Below are 2,358 nucleotides of genomic sequence, written 5' to 3' on the forward strand. Positions count from 1 at the left end.
TTTCTTGATTCTAACATTTTTGGCTACTATGGAGCCATCTATGATCGAAGTAGAATCACCAGTGGCGCCACGGAAGCCATAGATGACTGGCGATTCCATGAATTCGTAAGTTGCACGATTTCTTCGAGATTTGAATTTCATGAGTTAATTAAGTAAAGAAATGAATAATCAGAAGTTTCGTGTGCGATTTTACTAAAAAAAGAAAAAAAAATTACGATTATATAAAGTTTAATGAATCGATAAATGAGAAATTGCAAATAATTAAAATGATGAATAATTTCAATTCAATTTCAACAATTTTACTTCAAATCGAATATATAAAATGCAAAATAAAATGTACGATTAACGTATTTAAATTGTAACTTGAAAGTTATAAAATGTCAAGGAATGAAATCCATTAGATTTTTAAATTTATTCATATATGAATATCGTGCTATGTCTTTGCTGTTGTAAAAGGCACACAAACGTTGAAAAAACGGATGTTACGAGTCATTATATTGCAATTGGATTATAGTAATGACATGAGTATTCGACTATTCATATGCAATACAATGTAAATCCATTTCGATGTATATCGTAACATAGTTTTTTTCAAGCAATGTGTCGAACATACAAAATTCGCCCGGAAGTTAGTGATAATGATTTCATGCGATGTGATTTTTCTTTTAAAGGAAGGAAATGTCTCGTATTTCGTCCCACTAACGTCGCATAACCTACCAGTCATTGAATAATTAATTAAATACGGTTCATTGATATACATATCCGAAAAAAAATCACCGCGATAACAAAAACAAAAATCGATATGTAATTGAATTAAATTCACGGTCTTATAATATTTGCAATATTTCTAATATGTAGAGTAAAGAATAAATGACCACTCGGTATATTTACATTCGGCATGCAAGGTTACGTTTTTGTTGTCGAACCGGTGGCTTTTTCGTTCGATGAGTAATTAACGTGATAAATTTATAATAAAATATTTTTATTTTTCTAAATTAAATATATTGTTAGTAATTATAAAAGTAAAATGAAAATTTTGAATAAAATTTTTTGGAAATTAATGAATTTCTTCATCCTTATTACGCTAGTTATTCACTTAGAATATTATAATACATTCATTACAGTTTCTATATAAATTAAATATACCGAGCTATATGATATTCGTGCACACACAATGGCATGCAATAAATCCCTTATTTATACATATTACAATAGAAGGAAGCAAACTTACTTAACTCTTTAGTATAAAAATTCTTAAAAAACTATCAAAAAGAAAAAAAAAATTACGCAACAATTTTTAATATTTTTTTGTATAATCTTTTTATAAATAAGACAATACATTAAAATGCAAGGTTACGTGTACTAAAAATATATTTGGTTAGTTAGGTGATAACAAGTTAATCTATCGAAGGACAAACTTATTACGAAATGGTAATTAGGTAATTTTTATTTCTCAACAACATCTATTTAAAACATACTCATAAATATTAAATGAAATATCATATTTGAAACAAGTTTGAATAATGTAAATCGGATATCCCTACACCAAATAATCAACTCCATCTCACTAAAAAAAAATTATTAATCTTCTCGATTCTCTAAATCCCCCATAATACACCCACCTCGTCGTTTAACCACCTACCTCGCATACACACATAGCTGGCACGAACGTCATACGAAACATCTCTTCTATCCGCTCCCAACCTATCCCACTTGGCGAGCGAAACACGTCCAAAATTAGCTGAAACCGTGGTACAAATTAGGAACAGGCGTGAATCGGGCGAAAAAGAGAATAGTACAAGAACTGAGAAAACAACACGTACGCTACATACGTAGCGCGCGTACTATACGCATGTGACATTGTCCATCCGTGAAAGAGAGAACGCGCGCGGAGGCTGCGGAAGAGGTCGGCGGCCCGACGCTAGGGATCCCTAGACGCGCGCGGCCCGAGGGGAGGAGAAAGTTCGAAGCGGTTACTTTGCGAAAACGAAGGGTGGGGGAAAAGTGGCGGCGGTATATACGCGGCGCGAATCGAGTCGACCGCGTTGGGGGGGAGGAATAGGGAGGGGGAGGAGGAGAAGGAAAGAGGGAGGGTGGCAACGTCAATTCGCGGCAGCACGTGCAACCGCGTAAGAGCGACCTTGGGGGTCAGTGCTCTCCGTGTAAGCAGGCCATAGTAGAGTACGTCGACGCGAATCGATCGGGCTTGCTCTCCTCTCTCGTTGGGATAGGCGACCGCGAGACGAGAGAGAAAGAAAGAGAGAGAGAGGAGAGACACGAAAAGAGGGGAGCGAGTTTTCGTGATATCGAACGGTCGCCTCGCCTGCGGACGAGCTTCGAAAAACCCGGGGTGGGGAT

At 36.2% G+C, this 2,358-nt stretch overlaps 1 protein-coding gene and 1 long non-coding RNA gene across 3 annotated transcripts in view; one reads left to right on the forward strand and one right to left on the reverse strand.

The window, feature by feature from the left end:
* LOC116185661 overlaps nucleotides 1-2,358 on the forward strand; it is a 14,853-nt gene that overhangs the window by 9,447 nt on the left and 3,048 nt on the right. The window lies entirely within an intron of this gene.
* The window catches only part of LOC102675153 (protein L-Myc-1b), a 28,847-nt gene that overhangs the window by 5,076 nt on the left and 21,413 nt on the right, over nucleotides 1-2,358 (reverse strand). The window contains exon 3 of one of the 2 annotated variants that reach the window (XM_031510583.1): nucleotides 1,643-1,741. The exons of the other annotated variant lie outside the window; for it this stretch is intronic. Within the exon in view, the coding sequence (XP_031366443.1) occupies nucleotides 1,643-1,741 (99 nt within the window). The remainder of the gene's footprint in view (nucleotides 1-1,642; nucleotides 1,742-2,358) is intronic. 2 annotated transcript variants of the gene reach the window in all.

The sequence above is a fragment of the Apis dorsata genome, unplaced genomic scaffold (assembly GCF_000469605.1).
Source record: "Apis dorsata unplaced genomic scaffold, Apis dorsata 1.3 scaffold_27, whole genome shotgun sequence".
Lineage (NCBI taxonomy): Eukaryota > Metazoa > Arthropoda > Insecta > Hymenoptera > Apidae > Apis > Apis dorsata.